This window comes from Labrus bergylta, chromosome 23 (assembly GCF_963930695.1).
Source record: "Labrus bergylta chromosome 23, fLabBer1.1, whole genome shotgun sequence".
In the NCBI taxonomy this organism is placed as follows: Eukaryota; Metazoa; Chordata; class Actinopteri; order Labriformes; family Labridae; genus Labrus; species Labrus bergylta.
This window is the reverse complement of record NC_089217.1, coordinates 10,126,675-10,143,156: the sequence shown is the minus strand read 5'-3', so window position 1 is coordinate 10,143,156 and position 16,482 is coordinate 10,126,675. Positions and strand designations below refer to the sequence as shown.

Here is a 16,482-nt window from a genome sequence, read left to right as displayed (position 1 = left end):
TCATTAATAAATGAATGAATAAAGGGAAAGTCGTTATGATTTGTGCTGAATAAAAGTTTTTAATGTAGAAACAGCCTCTCAAAAAAAAAACACATTTTAAACCAGCCCTGCCAGAACCAGTAACCATGGTAACTCAGTCGCTGTGGCGCTTTAACAACAACACAGTCCGCAGACCGCCACGTTTCAGTCAATGCTGGTTATGTTTTTTTAACGCGCAAATACAGCTTCAGGTTAGCCTGTGTCGTTTTTGTTTTTCATCAGCTGTTTTTTTTTTTTGTGGCTGTGCACGGAGCGTTTTCACTGTCGTATTCTGAAAGCCATCTGTCTGCTGAGGCGAAGCTGTCACGGATGTCTGGTGGGGTGTCATTGTGAAGATGTGATTTCTAACACCCAGCACACATACTGACAACTTCTTCTGCACTGCTCTCTAATTATGGCTGTGTGTGTGTGTGTGTGTGTGGTTTTCCATTTCAGATAAGAAGGACACTGATTTTTTGATAACGCATGGTAAATATCTAAGTTCATCACCTGTAAATGCTTAATGTTTATCTAGCCTGATGTTTTTGAGGTTACTTAATATCTCTGTTACTTACTACATAGGGGAAGAGCCTGTAAAGGTGTCCTACATTTTCCCGAATGGAGACAGATATGGTGAGTGATAACAGATGACGCTGCCTTGTACATTTAAATGACAGTCAAATGAGTTTGTGTCAACTTCTCCACAGAGGGGGAGTGCAGCAGGGTTGCAGCAGGGGCGTTGATGAGGAGTGGTACTGGGAAACACACATCAGCAGGGGGTGTAATATACACCGGAGAGTGGCATGAAGACAAAGTATGTATATGTATCTTACTTCCACTGATGTATGCCGATACTACCTCTGTGGACCTGCATGCTCAGTCCTGTGTGTGTGTGTGTGTCTCACAGATGCATGGTAGAGGGACCCTGCAGCATCCCTCCGGAGCAATATACGAAGGAGGATTCAAAGATAACATGTATGAAGGGGCAGGAACATACACCTTCCCAGACGGCTCTGTGTACAAAGGTCAATTTCACAAGGACAGGTATTTTCTTTTTGTCCTAGCCTTTGTTTTGAGAGCCATTTGTTTGTTGTTGTTTTTGAATGAAGTGTTCTGTTTTGTTTTAATTAATGTTTTGTAGAGGGGCAGATATCATAAGATTAATCTTCTTTCTGCTCCTTTTCATTCAAAATTTATGTTTGTTTGTTTTTCTTAACTTTATTGTTTCTTTGAATGAAATAAAATTGGCAAATAAAAAAATAAAATAAGAGTCAATATGGTTATATTTGCCATCTTTTGTTGGCTGAATGAAGAAGCAGACCTAAATAATCAACGATCCATGCACTGATTAAATTTAATGTGGAATGGATGAAAGAAATAACTAAAATATGTAACAGTACAATTTCCACTTCTAAAAATGAATGTCCTTTCCATAGTAGAGCTCATAAAGGCCACTTAAAGCCTAAAATTTCCAACATTTCCTTAAATTTCCTCTTAATTTTAGGTTGGATTCAATACTATAATACTTAATTTGGGAAAAGTATTCATTAGAAGAATTTAATACTTTACAAATACATGATTTCGCTTTAGTTTTTGGCTGTCCAGTTTTTTTTCTTCTTCAAATGTATGATTTCCAATTTCTCAACTGGTGTGTTCCAGGTTGGAGGGAGAAGGGGCGTTCACTGACACACAGGGACTGGCATGGACAGGGGAGTTCCATGGCAAAGCAGCACTGGGCCTGAAAATGCAGTATAACAGTTAAGACAAAAAACAAACATGGATGAGCTAATCTGAATATGGTATATTCTTCATTGACATTCAACTTTATGGAATAAAAAAAACACCCTAAAAGTGTACATAGTCTGTCTTTGTGCATGTGATAGGTTTAAATGTACTCAGTGCTGGCAGTATGAGCGGTGTGTGTCCACATGCATGTATATCTGTGTAATGGTGGTTACACTTCCATGCAATCTGAGTCATGTCTCTTGCCTGAGGTCACTCTTTCAGCTTTAATTATCGCTCCACTGGTTGGATGCTTGAGCGTAGAAAGGGTCTGAGTTTGCTGCTGTTTTTTTGTATGCATGCTTTATAATGATAGCTATGAATGTGAATAAAGCCATGTAGAATAAGCATTTTTAACCAATGACATCATTTAAAGTGAAAGCAAGCCATCAAAAGTTTACATTATTTTCTGGTTATACTTGATGCTGACTGTAGGACCAGTCGTGGTATTGTTACATCATTATGCCACCAGCCAATCACTGAGTGGCATATGTTTATGTCCCCATCCACTAGATCTGTACAAGAACAGTCAGAACATTGGCCTGAGGAGCCTTGTGTGAGAGTGCGTGGTTAGACTGACCTTCAGTGTTCACGTGAAGTGCTTTAAATGATACACAAAACAATCACAACTGATCAACATTGTTTAATAAGCAACTCTGATATTGTAATTTGTCATTCTAGTAATAATGCCTCTATGGATCTGTAATTGCACATACCCCTGAACAACGTCAGTACTGAGTATTAATCTAGACTGTACAGATGTGGAAACGTGTGTAACAAGAACACATATACACTGTAGTGACATCCATACAATGCTAATAAAGACGTTTGGTAAAACACTCTACCAGATTCAAGAAACAGCAGTTTTCATTGATTGTACAATTTTCTGGTAGAAAACGACATTTTTCTATTGCAAACCTGCAGTGGTGATATGAATGAAAAACCTTGAATATGCTCATGAAGGCAAGAACACTTAAAGTAAAAGTAGAAAATGGCACTGAAATTTGGCACAAGATACAAAAAAAAAATACATCTGAACCTGAAACATAACTGACATAAATACAAACTCACAATGAGTTATTGTCTTTAGTGAACATCTTATGCAGTAAATGTTTGGTGCTCAAGGTGTTCATTTAGTATAATAAATGTGTATTTATCTCTGCAGGTAGAGAGCTAGGTGATGGCAAGGAAGCTTTAACAGTTTGCAATATATTATCTCCATAAACCTGAGAATCTATCAAGTATACAATATTATTTCTTAAAGATTTTGTCTTCCAGAAGAAGAAATAAAAGTCACTTCTTATGCAGAACATACACTTTGAAAGGAAAAATAAAGTACACCTCTAATTATGCTGAAAACATCATAAGACAAAAAATAATAATAATGCAATTCCAAATATGTGAACAGGTCCTCAAAACGAAACAGTGTCCATGCACATTTACAATAAGAAGCACGAGACTGAGTGTTAACACTGTTTTGTACAAAGATCATACATGACATCTCTTGACCCCTGTCTAAACCGAGGGAGAGTGACATGAAAATAAAAAGCTGACCATGCTTTATGTTTCCTGTGCGTGTTTGTGTGCTTCAGTTTCAGACATTTCCAGGGAAACAATCCAGAGCCCTCAGATCTGGAGCTCCATTTAGGTAGTTGGATGTGAAAAAAAAAAACCCCAAAAAACAGCTAAGACGAACTAGAAAAAAATAACTGTTGTTCTTCCAAGCAAGGGTGGCAAAGTGCTCACCAAGGCCACCACTGAGGAGCTCAATGGTTTAACATGATGTGCTGTTGTCGGGCAGATTGAGAGGGAATCAGGGGGTGGAAGCAGGGAGTCACGAACAGAATTCCTGCTATTAGACTCTTTGCTGGGGCGGAGATGGTTCCATAGAAAAGCTGGAGGTCTGCGCAACAAAGAAAACATTCTCCAAAGCGAAACCTTCATACTGAAAGTCTTTCCTCTCCCTGAGCTTTTCTATGGAACCATATTGGGACCAAATTTCCAAAGTATGAAAAAAAAAAACCTGGGTGACATCAGTTATTAAAGACTTTGTTCTGTGATTTCTGGATTTGAATTTCAAAATACCAACATTTAAAGGATATACCTGGATAGCAAGAATTCTATTCAAGATAAAGAGTCTACTTAATATATGACAAATAGGAAACATTTTACCTCAAACTATCCTCTTCACATCTGCTCATCCTCACTTTAACTGTCACACATATACTTTTTATGTTCACAAACAAACTCTATCCACTTATAGCTGGTATATTTAATATATTTTGGTGACATATAGGTGAGATTACTATGACATTATTTGAAATATGGGCTTTTTATAGATTTGGGGCTATCAAAAATGACCCTGTGGTTCTCTTCAAAAAGGTTCTTTTTTTTCTAGAAAGACATAAGAAAAACTTTAAAATCCATCGCTGACAATCTGTAACCCGATACCTACCGTTGAGGTTTTCTTTTTTTTTTTTTCAAAACTTAAAAAAAGACATGAACTTATTTAAAATTATAAAAATGTACATCTCCATTCAAAAATGTTTTAGTCCAAAAAATCTAACCGCACACTTTGATACAAATAAATAGTAACAACACCGAGTCAAAAAAGTACCAACATTTGAAAAAGGAGGACATCAAAACTGACCAAGTGGTTAGATTTCTTTTGAAACACGGGGTACAGGGGGGCAGTAAAACAAAACAAAACATCTCCTGCTGCTACAGCATTTTTTTTTTTAAATGTACTGCTACCTCTGTTGCCCGTCATATCCATGTGTGTGCGCAGCAGTCATAGGCACATGTTAACATCCTCTGTGTGTTTGCGTGGAATCTTTTTGTGCTGATCTAGTGGAAGAATCCTCATCTTCTCAATTTCCAGCATCTTTTTCTTCACCCCTCCCCCATCTCTTCAAAACTGAAACCTTTGACTACACAATTTTGCACATCAAAACTAATCTCTAGCTGCACTGCAATGTTCCCTCTGACCCCCCCTCCTTCCTCCATCATGGGTTTTGCAGCAGGCCCTCCCACTGGATGGGCTGGGAGAACACCTCTCTCTCCAGCCACATCTCGTAGCTGTAGTGGAAGTCCTCGGGTAGGTCCACGCGCTGGCCCAGCACACTCTGTAGGCAGTTGTCCACGGGTGCAAACTCTCCATTCCGGCTCCTGTCGTATCGGCGGCTGTTGAACTTCTCGATGCTCTCCCGCAGTGCGCACTCCTCCGCCTGGAAGTCCCAGGGCCGAGCATCGATGTCTGGGAAGAAAGGGTAAAAAAGCAGGCATTTCAAAACGTTTGAACGTTTACACTCGGGCACATCACCTTGCATTTCATTTTCTTTATCCCACCTGTGCCTGCCTATTATTCATATTTTTATTTCCTACCATTCCTCCCCCTCTTTCTATCTCTTTCTTCAATCCATCTCTCTCTAACACTCATGGTGACAGATCACTTGTTCACCCGCGAGGGACTGTGACCCTGAACAGTCCCCCTTTTGCTGTTTCTATGGCAACATACTCTAGATTGTTCCCAATTGGCTGTATGTCGCACCACACAGCTCTCATACAAAGTGATATGTTACAACACACACATGTACACATCTACTATGTATTGTAAAATCAGCATTTAGAATGTTTCCTATCCGAATACCTATCTTTTATCTTTCCAAAAAAATTCAAATTAGACTTAGTTGATCATAGTATTGTCATTAATCTATTATTCATTATTTTGCATTTCATTATTCTTTGTACTCTAATTAGTGATGTTTTTGACTTTTAAGTTCATTCCCGTATACTGTTGTGGAAATTGTAATTTAGTTATCCCCAGCCCACAAAAAGTTCAGCTTAAAAAAAATGCAATCAAAACTCAAACTGAAGCCTGTCATATATTTGTTGCTTTCTGGCATAAAACGGACTCATTGATGCTGTGATGACATAACTCAAATGCCATGTCAACTTCTTAAACACTTCCTGATTCTGGTTCTGGTTCTGCAGACCCCCAGTTTACCGTTTCCATAAGCCCAGTCGTCGTTGAGCCTGTGGCGGACCTTCTGGTAGATGGCTGACATGGTCTTCATGTTGCTCTTCCTCCACTGGCGGCCCAGGTACTTAGTCTGGATCTTAAGCAGCTTCAGGACGTAGAGCTGCATCATGGCCTGCTTCACCTTCAGAGCTCTCTTCAGGATGGGGGCAGATTTAAACACCACCAGCATCTGAAAAGGGGAACAGAGGTCACTGCAGGAGCACTCTGGAGCCTTGTGGTCTTCCATAGGCATATGGTCGGTGGAAATTCTGTCCTAAAGCAGTGAAAGGCTTCACACAGCAGTGCAGAGTTACTAACCATTGTCCTGGAGTGTTTCCACTTGGTCAGCTTGTTTAATATTCTCAGCAAATTTATACAAGAAAACAGGTTTCTCCAACAGAACTGATTGCTGTCGCCTGCTTCCTAAAGTTCAAACACAGATACAAAAATACACAATGAGTTCAAAAATGATATCATTCTACTCTACTAGCTGACCGTCAGTCAGATTTCATGTTTGGACTCACCAGGCTCTCTGCGGTGAGCTCAGGCATCTCATGCACCACACAGTGGGGGAAGTCCAGCACACATATACTGCAATGCAAACGCACAAAGACAGACGCGTATCCTACATGAAATGTACTGTTTTTACTTCATCCTGTCCCTGAGCTAAAGCAGACCGGCTTTGTCTCTGCACCTACTACCATCTCATTCCCTTCACCCCTGAATCTCCTGTCATTGCATCACTGCTGTGAGGCCATCTGTGACACCCCCTGATAGCCTACATTTCATTCATGCAAAATTGCATCCATGCACAATGTATTCGATATGTTATTACTCTTATCAGAAGGCCCACAAACAAAAACTGAAGGCAGGATACTACACTTTTTCTGTCTCCTGACCTGCACCATCCGAGTCTTTTTGTTCTGTTAATAAAATGTGAAATAGAAGAAGTGTAGTGTTTTGGTGGGAGTATGGGGTAAAAGAGGAAGATCTTACCTGTTTTTGGCACTGATATATGACATGATGTTCTGATTGAAGAACTTGAGGATGAGTGGGATACAGTTGGCAAACACCAGGTGCTGGGAGACGATCTCAAACTTTAGGGAAAGAAGAAGAGGCAGCAATGTGTAACAGGTAGAAAGCCTGACAGTCTGGAGAAGACAAACAACTAAAAGTGTAATAAAATAATAAAGAAAGTTATAGACGTCTGCTTTTTAGTTGTGATTCTTACTTAGAATGCTTTTTAAATGAAAGAGAGAACATGACAATGACTGAGAGAATATATAGCTGACTTGACAAATCCTGGAGAGGAAAATCCACATCTGAAGAAAGAATAGACGAGGTTAAATCTAAATCCTGAAGCCAATAATCCCCCATCATTGATGAGTTTCCCAATTGACAAAAAAAGGTCAAGAACCGGGAGGGATTTCTCTATAAATCCTTCACCTCATTCAAGAAGCTTTACCAAGATTAAAAACAGAAGAAATTCTGCAGCTGGAAATTATATTTCTGTGTTGTATTGACAGAGGCTGCTTGCAAAGGGATATATTAACAATGTTTTGTATGTCATTATATATATATCAAAGTCCAGGTGTTTAAATACAGTGTTGTAAGGCAGTCAGATAATGCACAAAACTTAATTATTTCATTTTTTTTTTATTTCAATCTGCATGCAATCTCCTATTGTAGCAGCAGAGGGCACTGCCACTATGACTCTGTGACTCTACAAGGCAGTTAATAAAAAGAGTGTGAAGGAATGGCCCCTCCTGGCACCACTACAGAGAAAAACGCGAACGTGTGCGCACATCCAGGCAAAATGCACACAGGCAGAGAACAAGAAATATAAACTAACTGCAGAGAAATGAAAAGGGTCCACACACTGTTCAGCTAACCAATGGGATATTTGATTCAACCAGGACAATGTTTTCCATCTACAAGATCCTCCTCCTGGCAACAAAACATGCCTCCATCCCACTGAATTGTGGCACAATCAACTTGAAATAATGCAAATGTCATGTAAACAAAATATGTGATTTTGGACCACATGCTGTCCTTGGACCCTTTTTCCTGTCTGCATTTGAATGAGCACCGGAGTGGGAGTGTGACGGAGGTTGTGAGGTGTGAGGTGTATTAGTGTATTAGTGTGCAGGGGGAGGATGAGATAGAGAAAAAGGAGAATAATGTAAAAAGAGAGAAAGTAGGTGATGTGGGGTGCCTGGAAGAGGGAGATATGTGTGTGTGTGTGTGTGAGAGAGAGAGAACGTGTGTGTGTACCTGATAAATGTGGTTGAGTTTATAGTGTTTCAGGAGCAGCAGCAGCAGAGCAGAGATGGCCTTGACAATGATTTCCTTGTGGCGGTTCACGTCAATCCCCAGCTTCATGCTCTGAAGGACTGTGATACTGCAGGCGACACAAACATACACATTAAAAAAAAACAAAAAAAAAAAAACAATGTGAGGCCTTCAACACTCGAATAACAATACAGTTTGTTCTCAAGAAGGGGAAAAAAAACATAACCATGAAGAAAACCGACTGTTCTCGGTCCTTTCTAAACAACCAGATCATCTGCTAAGTCTTTGATGGTGCATTCAAGGTTTTTTTCAAACGACAACAGCGAGCTCATCAGGCGCAACATCAAAACAAGCGGAAAAAACACAGATCTCAGGGGCCGGAAATGTCAGACAGGGTTCGGAATGTTTTCACTTGTGTTGTTTCTATTCTATTCCTGACATGGAGACTGTCTTTCAGCTCTCTGGTGTGTCCGTTTGTTTAAAACTAGGCCACAACGCAGAGCAAAAAGAAGAAGAAAGTGTATTTTTATTCAAATAATGTTTATCAAAATGAGAGGAAAGCTAATAAATTAAGAAATACCGGGCTTAAAATGAGCATGGAACACTTTGACTTCCTCAGAGCTCACTTTTCAAACTTGATTTTATTTATAAATGGCTTTTTAATAAACAGCAGCTGTGGAAGGTGAAAGGTTGCGTTTATTTTATCTCCAACCACCGAATGGAAGTGTGGCTCAAAGAGACTGCATTAACATCTCACCATGATGTGTAACCTATTCGGCGATCTTTCCGCAGTACTTACGGCATCTCCTCGGGCAGCACGTCAGCCAAGATGTTGATGGAGTCCGTTTTAGCTTTGGAGGTTGGAGCTGCAGCCAGAAGCAGCTTCAGGAGGGCAATCTGACACAGGGAATGATGCCACAGGTTTAAAACCAAAGGCCCAGTTTGGGATCTATTATGTTTTGACATATAAGAGGTACAGCTTGGGCGGATTCCTTGATTCAAAGGTGGTCTTTAGAGGGAAAATGAAAAGGCAATTTGGTAGCAAAACAGTGTGATTTCTTTCAGTCAGGTGACCGTATGGATGGATATTGCCAATGGGCCACTCACCACATACTGGGAGAGGTTAGGAAGCATTCCCAGGTAGAGCATCTCGGCTGACGTCTCCTCCACCTCCTCCTCGCCCTATACAACAATACACACGGACAATCAAGCACACAAACATTAAATAAGATAAATTCATCACACATTTCAGGAGGGAAAAAAAAGGAGTGGTTAAATCACATAAATATCCCATGAAATGTCCCCATTACTCATCAATTCATGTTTAGGAAAATCATGTGTTTTAAAAATGTTATGTTGACATTACTAACCAGAGTCAGCGGACACTGTTGCAGCTCGTCCTCTCTCTTAATCTGGACTTCAGCAATGGACACGTATTTGTGCTGGAGATAAGAAGAGAATTCATGACTCTAAAATGTATTTATAACTACATGGACAGTATATGAAGGTGTTAAGAGGGAGTAAGTGGGATGTCAATGTCAGGGGTCTCAGCAGTGGGGGGGGGGGGTTATTGATTAAAAAACTCTTTGGCTGTAATGAGTCAAAATATGGGGAGAAAGAAGAAGGACTTTAAGAAAAGGGGATGGTGGAGTAAGAAAAAAAAAAAGCCTGAGAAATATCTGAGAAAGTCATGTGGCTGAAAGCCTTGGAAACTAAGAATTCTCTCTCAGACCTGGAGAGACTTCTGTCGCGGGGGAAAAAAAAAGTTTGATTTGCTTGGTGATCATTTCAGTTTGTGAAATTCAAACAAACTGGCACTGAGCTATGCGGCTGGAGGGAACGTGGACGAATCAGAGCAGATGACACATGTGTTTGTTGGTCTTGTCTGTTTAGTGGCCCCCCTCTGGAAAACACTGCGCTTTAGTATGAGTACAACAGTCAGGGCTAGCTGTTCAGCCTTCCCAGGGCTGACACTGTACGGGGCCCTGGTGGCGTCCTGGCTCTTGCTGCCCATCGGTCTACATTGCGTTGGGGTTGAGTGGTGTAAGCGTTGTCGCTGCATGGGCTGGCTCACACAGGCAGAGGAGGATGGGTCTGTTGAAAAGTGGTGGTGCTGTTTGGATTGTGGTGGAAAAGTAGGGACCACGTGGTTGGTAGAGTAGCTTGTCAGTGGGGAATGGGGGCGTGGTCTGCATGGGGTTTCTTTGCCGAGTGCATGTACTTTGATTAGACTCAAGTATCTCGTGCTTATGTCAAATACCTTGATTTTCCTAATTATCTAGTACTTTGTAACCTGTTTCCATGTGTGAAAAACAAGATCTAGACATACGTGGATGTCCCCACTCACCTGTTTAAGAGTCTTCACGCTCTCGTGGATGGGTCGGGGCAAGCCCACAAGGGTCTCTATGTCACTACAAGAAAATAACACGAGACTTAAAATAAGGAGAATACATTAAGGGCTTTTTTTTTTTATATTCTTAAAATCACACTTACTTTCCGAGGGTAAACCCGATGAACTTGTTTCTACTCGTCTCCAGGAAGTGCTCGATGTCTTTCTCCCTACACACACACACATAACCACGAACACACACACACACACACACACACACACACTGCAGTCAGATTATAGAGTCATTTGAAAACACCTGCTGCAACAATTCTGCACATCAACACGCTGTTAAACAGCCATTTCAAAAGGAGGCGCTTGCATGTGCGCGCACACCCACACAAACAAGCACAGGAGCACAGCACGCTGCGTTAGCTTTCTCAAATCTCATCAGTCACGCTGTGTGGAGGGTTCAGAGCCTCCTACTGATCGACACTTAATCAGCCCCGTGTGATGCAGCTCTCCGAGCCGAACTCACTCAATGATAAGGTTCTCTGATAATAAATGCATGATAAATGGACCGCTCGAGTGTTTGTGTCCTCCCTGAGATGCATTATTCATTTCCCCAAAGCAGAGGCGGCAGCACCCTGGGAAGACACACATGCTTCTTTCCAGGATACACAGATGGAGAGCTTATTGTGAGATGAGGGTGAAGAGAGAAAAGCCGGGAGAGAGTTTTCTAAATTTGTCCTGTAACTTTGCAAATGGTGGCAGAGAATCAGGGTGGGAGGCTGACACCAGCTGACGGCCAAATGGTGTAAAGCTCTGGCTGTGGGTGGGAAGTTTTCTCCACTTCAGTGGTCAAAATGGCACGTGGCCAACCCTCATTTGGAGGATTCATCTTAAAAAATAAGTGCTTTTAAACTCATAAAATTCAGCAGGCATTGTTATAGCCAGCTGAAGTAATGAGTGTCAGTATAAGTTTTGTATTTTAACGTCTGAGCTGAGCTGTTTTGAATGTTGTTTTGTATCCAGGATCTTTGTCAAATGGTCTTGTCTGACTTTCGGGATGGTCTACAGTGTAGTCTATCCTGAAATGAGTTTCTGAAACTCTGATTATGCGAGTCACAAACAGAGTGCAGGATCGAGAGCTGTGCAATTAACCTGACTTTAGGGGCCCATGGGAGACCCTTGGGGAAGTTCACCCTCTCTGTGGGGGGTCTGAGGGGAGGCGGAGGAGGCGGCGGCTGGATGATGACATCACGGTCCATGGGGTCCACCTCCCCCTCGATGCCGCTGTCCGTGTCCTCGGGGTCCTCCTCCTCGTCCCGGGCGTCGTCGTTCTTGAACGGGTCGCGCTCGTTGTAGGTGTCCAGGCTGTCCTGCTTGACCAAAGGCTGAGAGAAAGAGAGAGAGAGAGAGAGAGAGAGAGAGCGAGCAGATGATCAATTACACTTTTAAAGACTGCTTTGGCTAGGAGTCACATGATCTCGTCGTTTCTCCAGGTTTTCAGTTTGCACAAAGCTAAGCTAACTGTCTCCTAGCTCCAGCGTCAAAGTTAGAAAAAGCAGTGTTGATCACTAAACAATCTCTTTAGTGCATTAGTATTTAAAAAAAAAAAACAACCTGTAACCTTTTCAAAGCTGCGAATAATCAAATCCCTGGGAAGGGAAATTCAATTAAAAGACATTTTCTCAAAGCAGAAGAGAAAGGACAGATTTCCACAGCAACCACAAGCAACGTTCCTGATTTGACTTAACACAGACTGTTTTTTTTTTCAAAATGCAAAAAATGCAAGCATGGTCCAATAACACTTAGACTTTATATGTAGCTTTTTATGTACAAACAAACAAACCCAGTTCAAGTGCATAACACACATTCACAAGCATACACACACACACACACACACACACAAAGTATCTCAGTCCAAACAATGTCTCCGATGAATGACTGTGGCAGTAGTGCAAGCATCAGGCATGAATCAGAACATTATCAGAGCTAGTGCAGTCGACGTATGGTGCGCCAAGGCTACTTCTAATGCTGGACTAAGTGAGGAGTATAGTGAGTGTACGGTGGGAGGTAAGGAGGGAGGGAGGGAGAGGTGAAACCGTGTTGAGAGCCATTCTCTATGGAGAAGCCATTCACTGCTGTGTGGGAGGTAAAGCTAGTGTTTATCTATCGGGGTTAGGGGACAAACGCTTTCAATGACATCCATTTAAGAGAGAGATCAACTGTAACCCAAAGCCCACAGACGAGATAATATCTTTATTCAGATCTCGATTCTCCTCCTCAATGAATGCATTTTAAGGATATTGACCCCTAGTCCAGAGTCGGTGATTTTGCGAGGTGATTTTTGAGGCCAAACCTAGCAGCGATGTGATGAAAACTACAGGGGAGATGCTACTACGGTAGATGTCTGACGTGACTGCCTTTATGGGACTGTGGAGAGTGGCCAATGACAAAAGCCAGCAAGTCAGCCTTGTCTCTCAAGCCCCCCCCCCCCCAGTACTGAACAGTTGAAAGAGGAAGAGGAGAGAGGAGAAAGAGATAGGGGAGAGACAGTGTGAGGTGTTAGTGGATGATGAGGTGGGAGAAGGGTGATGGAAATGATGGGGGTAAGCCTAAGAGGAGAAGGGGAGGGAAGAAAAGAGGCGGGGGTATTAAGAAAGAAAAAAAGAGGGAAAACATGTAGAGGAGAACATGAGGGAAAATTAAGAGGATCAGGAAGTGTTAGGGGAAATGGAGGAAATGTTTGGATGATGGTTTGAAATAAAGGAAAGTGGAAGGACAGCAAGTAGAAGTTAAGGAAAGACACAATAGAAGAGGCAAAAAGAGAAGAAGGAAAGAAAACATGCGGCCTAAAATGGTTTATTTAAAGGACTAGTTTCACATTTGGGAAACACACTGCTCAAAACGAGACCAGCATATAACTGCAAATCGCTAACTGTGATACCCGGTTTTAAGTCTTTGTGCTATGCTAAGCTAACTGGCAGCTTGCAGTAGCTTCATATAATTAGAGATACAAATATGGAAATGTTAAACTTCGGAAATGAATAGGACTGCACCAAAACCACTGGGAACAACTGAGGTGTTCTGATGGATTTTATAAAGCAACAAACTGTGTTAGTATAACATATAAATCGTATATAGAGTCAAATAGTGTTGAAAAAGTTATTCTTTATCAAATTTGTTTTGTCGTCACGCAGGGAGGGTACGGTGTCTGGCATCTTATATAGGGTTCCTGATTTTGGTGCATCTTAGGATGATGATTGGATGAGGTTAAATGACAGGGTGAGAAAGGAAAGAAGGAAAGAGGAGAGAGGAGAAATAAGGTGTCGGGAAGGTGGGAGAGGAGTGCTTAAAGTCCAGCTCAATGCAGAGTAAAAAAATGCAAGAGGAAACAAAAAAAAAGGGAATTTGTGGGTAAAGACCTGCTTCTTGGGAAAGGGACTGTCTCCTTCCAAGCTATCAACAAAGGCACTCTGTGGGGACACAAGGAAGAGGGGCAATGAGAAACCAGAGGGCAATTAGAGAGAGAAAGCCTGTCCAGTCAATAAGCTCTAGTAAAAACAACACGCTTTGAATTCTCAAAGCCCACCCAGCGCTAGTTTCATCGCCGGGATCACTGACTTACAGCAGAGAGCCAGCGATGTTTGCGCTTCAGAACTGCAGGGAAAAAAAAGTCACCCAGCAAACAGTTAGAGGGTGAGTTAAAGGAGGAATTCTACAGAATAAGTTGTTCACCTATAAGAAGGCAAGTAATGGTAAAATTAGTCAGGGGTAGCATTTCAAATAAGCTCTCTGAATGTGGCCAATGTGTGTGACTGTGTGTGTGTGTGTGTGTGTGTGTGTGTGTGTGTGTGTGTGTGTGTGTGTGTGTGTGTGGGTTAGGTGGGTGGGTTCGGTACCCTGCGGCTTCGGCGTCCTCTCTTCTGCTGCTGCTGCTGTTCAATGAGCTCCATGGCGGAGGCTGGAGGAGAGGCTGCTCTCATGGCCCTCACGACCTTGATGCTGTCCTCTGGGAGTGGAGGCAGGTTCAGACGCTCCCGACCTCGAACCTTCATCTCCTGAAGCTCCTCAAAGCCCCCCAAGGTGAACTAGAGGATAAGGACGGACACAGGAGCACAATGATTCACAGGCATATGACCAGAGGATTCAGGAAGAGTACAGTAGCCAGCCAGGGATGAATTCTACAGAGGTTTTTAAAGATTTGAAAAATAGTTCATAAGATGCTTTTGATGCATTCTTGTCAGTTACAGCATTAGGAAGAGTAGGAACTTACTAATGAATATGCAATGCAGAAGCACAGAAAAGGGGCAGAAAAGCACATTACGGTTTAATGGTTGAAATGTGCTAACCAGTATCGTCTTCCAGAGCAGAAGTAGTACTTTCTTCATGGGGAAGTGCGGGGCGTTCATGCTGCAGAACTTGGTCACCATGGTGAAGAGGAGCAGGGCGAAGGGCTCCCCATTGTAAAGAGGTGAACCTGAGGGGTTAAAGGTCAAATAATTGCATCTGTTATGACAGAACCAACTCTGTTCTGTTGTTTTTTTTTTAAGTATGTATTATTACGATAGAACAATAACTGGTGTGTCTGTGTGTGTGTGTGTGTGTGTGTGTGTGTGTGTGTGTGCGCAAAATAACACAATTATGACTTCACACGACTTTGTCTTTGTCTTATATTTGTCTTTACACACATACACACACCCAGCTCATTCTTAAAGGCTTCTCTGGCTGTTCTCCACTCAGGCCTGTCGTCCTCCGTTTGGACTCTAATGGTCTCCACCATCAGGTACATAATGCTCAGTAGCACTCTGCAATGAAAACAAACACAAGTGAGGAAAGCATTTAATCGCTGCCTAAAGCAATAATAATGGCCCGGGGGGAAAAAGGTCTGCAAATAGACGAGTCGATAATATGATAAACAGCACGATGAGCAACAATTGAACTTTTAAGTGCAAGACGCAGAAAAGGAAGTCACTCTGTGCATTTAACAATGAGGAAATGATTCCTGTGCGCTGCCGGGAAAAAAATGCGCCGCTCATTAACATTGTGGTGTTTCGTTCATTAGATGCTTTGTTCTCTTAACAAGGCCCCTCCTTTAGTTCAGAACATCTACAGCGGCTTTCAATTCACTGGCAGCAATTAAGTACAAACATGCTCCTCTAGGCTGTAATTATTTACAAGTGTCAACAAGGGAATGCCCAGACGAGGGCCTTGTTGCATGTGTGTGTGTGTGTGTGTGTGTGTGTGTCTAATGTGTGTATATGAAAAAAAAAAAAAAATCAATTCCATTAAGGGGAGGCAAAGATGAATGAAAATGACTGGAACAGAAATTGGCTGCTTTAGAGCACGTGGAAACTAGAAAAGAAGAACATTTTTTTTTAAAGAGCACAATGGGAGACATCCAATCAAGACTTAGAAAGTATCTGTGCACAGTAGTCCGGTATTCTGTATTTTATGAAAGGAAATGTGAAATATTGCTCACCTGAGCTCTGTGCTGTCTGCCAGAGAGATGGCAGGCTTCCTCACTGCACTGCTGCACGCCTGGTTGTTACTGCAGACACAAAAACACAAATAAACAATTGTCTTCTTTTATTTGACATAAAGACAGTCTGCGCACATATACAGTACAATCAAATAATCCAAGATAACTCAAGAGCTTTTAAAACATACACAACCACACTCACATTTCTGATGTAGTGCATTTTGCCTGCATTCATCGCATTCATATTCATACGGTAGAATAGCCTGTAAACTGCCATGTGTGTGTGTGTGTGTGTGTGTGTGTTTCTCTGATAGCTTGCTCACACTGCTTTGCTGCGCAGCATGGTGAGAGGCCAGACTGTGCCATGATGCCCCAGAGCAGCTTACATAACAACAAAGAAGAAGCACTGGATCCCAACTGCGGCTGGCACCAGAAGCAAAACAAACAACTTGGAGGAGTCTGCGGCTGTACTGTAGTACTCAGTGGAGGGTTTTTTTGAAGTGCGGCTCACAAACAGTGTTTTCTGCACTTCTCTGTTTCTCTCAATGGCTTTCT

At 42.0% G+C, this 16,482-nt stretch overlaps 2 protein-coding genes across 9 annotated transcripts in view; one reads left to right on the top strand and one right to left on the bottom strand.

Annotated features, from left to right (window-relative positions):
• Positions 1-133: 133 nt before the first annotated feature.
• Positions 134-2,642, top strand: morn2 (MORN repeat containing 2). The gene is made up of 6 exons (XM_020639504.3): positions 134-355; positions 475-507; positions 601-651; positions 726-832; positions 926-1,062; positions 1,678-2,642. Exons 1-6 carry the CDS (start codon positions 349-351, stop codon positions 1,778-1,780), a joined length of 438 nt encoding a protein of 145 aa, XP_020495160.2. The 5' UTR covers positions 134-348; the 3' UTR covers positions 1,781-2,642.
• The window catches only part of strip2 (striatin interacting protein 2), a 26,848-nt gene continuing 12,794 nt past the window's right edge, over positions 2,429-16,482 (bottom strand). For 6 of the 8 annotated variants that reach the window (XM_065951279.1, XM_065951280.1, XM_065951282.1 and 3 more), the window contains 17 exons: positions 15,928-15,996; positions 15,147-15,253; positions 14,798-14,925; positions 14,348-14,536; positions 13,871-13,921; positions 11,604-11,836; positions 10,607-10,672; positions 10,461-10,524; positions 9,484-9,555; positions 9,221-9,295; positions 8,913-9,010; positions 8,096-8,222; positions 6,818-6,918; positions 6,346-6,412; positions 6,140-6,244; positions 5,807-6,011; positions 2,429-5,056 (listed from right to left, as the gene is read on the bottom strand). In XM_065951279.1, the coding sequence (XP_065807351.1) occupies positions 4,806-5,056; positions 5,807-6,011; positions 6,140-6,244; positions 6,346-6,412; positions 6,818-6,918; positions 8,096-8,222; positions 8,913-9,010; positions 9,221-9,295; positions 9,484-9,555; positions 10,461-10,524; positions 10,607-10,672; positions 11,604-11,836; positions 13,871-13,921; positions 14,348-14,536; positions 14,798-14,925; positions 15,147-15,253; positions 15,928-15,996 (2,008 nt within the window). In that variant the 3' untranslated portion in view covers positions 2,429-4,805. The remainder of the gene's footprint in view (positions 5,057-5,806; positions 6,012-6,139; positions 6,245-6,345; positions 6,413-6,817; positions 6,919-8,095; positions 8,223-8,912; positions 9,011-9,220; positions 9,296-9,483; positions 9,556-10,460; positions 10,525-10,606; positions 10,673-11,603; positions 11,837-13,870; positions 13,922-14,347; positions 14,537-14,797; positions 14,926-15,146; positions 15,254-15,927; positions 15,997-16,482) is intronic. The other 2 variants (XM_065951281.1, XM_020639501.3) reach the window with 1 other exon arrangement.